The sequence below is a fragment of the Phytophthora parasitica genome (genome assembly GCF_000247585.1).
Source record: "Phytophthora parasitica INRA-310 unplaced genomic scaffold supercont2.57, whole genome shotgun sequence".
Taxonomy (NCBI): domain Eukaryota; phylum Oomycota; class Peronosporomycetes; order Peronosporales; family Peronosporaceae; genus Phytophthora; species Phytophthora nicotianae.
Genome location: NW_008649043.1, coordinates 387,524 through 389,541, shown reverse-complemented (window position 1 = coordinate 389,541; position 2,018 = coordinate 387,524). Strand labels below are relative to the sequence as shown.

The 2,018-nt window shown below is 45.0% G+C and overlaps 1 protein-coding gene across 1 annotated transcript; it reads right to left on the bottom strand.

The window, feature by feature from the left end:
• Positions 1 to 891: 891 nt before the first annotated feature.
• On the bottom strand, positions 892 to 1,149 carry PPTG_23935 (hypothetical protein; the record flags this gene model as incomplete). The annotated part of the gene is made up of 1 exon (XM_008914021.1): positions 892 to 1,149. The coding sequence occupies one exon, from the start codon at positions 1,147 to 1,149 to the stop codon at positions 892 to 894; it is 258 nt and encodes an 85-aa protein (XP_008912269.1).
• Between the last annotated feature and the right edge of the window lie 869 nt (positions 1,150 to 2,018).

The window sequence follows — 2,018 nt, the reverse complement described above, 5'->3', positions numbered from 1 at the left end:
TTGCCATGTAAAACCATATTATGATTTCCTTTGGCAAGTAGATTTGGATTTTCACTGGTAGGAGGTATATGTCGGAAATGCCACTTGTATCGTCCAAAAGGCGGCATCTGGTTTTACTGGTTTCACCTCTTCACAATCCACCCGGATCCGATTCAACCACCTAGTCTAATTTGCAGGTGGGCGCATCCAGCACTGAAAGAGCTGCAATAACATCTCCCTCGTTATTGACGGGAATTTCCGCTTCTTTTCAAGCGTATTTCGCCGGTGTTTGATTGTTATGGTTGACGGTTCTGCGCGTAACATGTCCACACCCGTCTACTTCGTGCTGTGCATGCCCGAGACAGAGACTATGTACGAGGACAAAGCTCGTTTAAATAATTGTCGAGTTGCTCACGATAGACCTGTCCAAAGAGATTGTGCCCACGCAGTATTGAAGTTACCAAGGATTAATTGGTCTCAAGCGAGGGAGATTCGCTATTGGTCTATATTCACTTGGTGAAGCCAGTTTGCAATGGGGATGAGGGCATACTGGATCCCCAGGATTTGGCATAGGACAAGGCTAATACATGTGGTTTTCCTTCATTCTTAATAATTGTTCTTCGTCTTCGCTATTCCGTGCACGAGATTTGCTGTGGACCACTGACGACACGCTTCAGACGTACCCACCAAGATCGAAGCTTAAGCGCCTCGATTGCTTGTCCAGGACACCGTCAAGCAAAGGAAGACAGGCGATTTGATATTCAGGTATGACTACCGTCTCCCCCCGCACAGTACGCCTAGCCGTTATGACATAGATTCTTACAGACGATGATATTATTCGTTTTAAACGCCTAGGCGCTATGCAACGAAAATATTCCAAATGTTTCAACGATTCGTCAGGGTTACTTTGGTTTAGTGGTGTGGGTCCGACCCTCCTATGCTACTGACCGAGGGCTCAAGCATGAGGCCACTTAGATCTTCCAATTTCTTCATGTAGCTCACAAGTTCGTAAACGAAGTAATCTACAGCGATTGATACACCGAAGAGTAAGCAGTAAAACAAGCTCGACTTCTCGTTGTCAGGAAGGTACCAGGAAGGAGCTTCTACGCAGAGCTGTTCTTGATCGTCTGCTTCTTTGGTAGTATAGTTTCGACGCTTGCTTTTCACCATGGTAATTTGGTAATGAGCAACTGAAGCGAGGTACAACCAAAGTTGTGAACGAACTCTGACAGCCAACCATCGTATATTACAGCCTTAATTACACATGCTGCTGGGAGAACACTGAGTAGGCGTTCTATTTTGCTAAGTGTTGTACACGAATATTTGAGCATGAAAGTTAAAAATTCGTTATTCGAATATAACACCTAGGCGTACTGTGCGGGGGAAGACGGTAGTTAAAAAGTGCACCCCAGGGTATCATGGTCTGCAGGGCGTGTCGAACCACCGTATTCAGAGGGGACAACGAAAAATAGAAAAGAGATGCCTCCTCTTTGATGAATATAATTGCCGAGATTTTTACGCCCCCGTTCTGGACCTATCAGACAACTTTGGTTTCCCTGCGCTTGAATCTCTTCGTGTCGGTTTTTGTGTAGCCCGAAACAAAACCGTCCTCGTACCAATAGCATAGCAGTTGAGTTGTATTTGGCGAGAATCTCTAGACTCGTCGTGAGTATCGCTAGTTACTTCTTCTATTACTTCGAAGAGTTACATTCAGCAATCGGTGTCCTTAAGACTATAATATCAAAACCAAGGACCCCAAAATTATTATTAGACCTTTTTTAACACGCATTGCCAGCATCAACCAACTAGGACTTCTCGGGATTCATATCGGGGAGACGTTAGATGCAAATCGAAAATGGTACGCAAATGCGCATGAACTGGTACAGTGTCTTTACTAGCACCTGTTCAAAGGTGGAATGGCGTAGGCTTGGCGGACGACTATGATACTTCTTAGAGGACTTGTGATCTACTGAGAACTTTTCATTTGTTAGCTTTCCATCCATTCCAGCGAGCGGTTACGCCTGTTCAGCTCTTCCTAT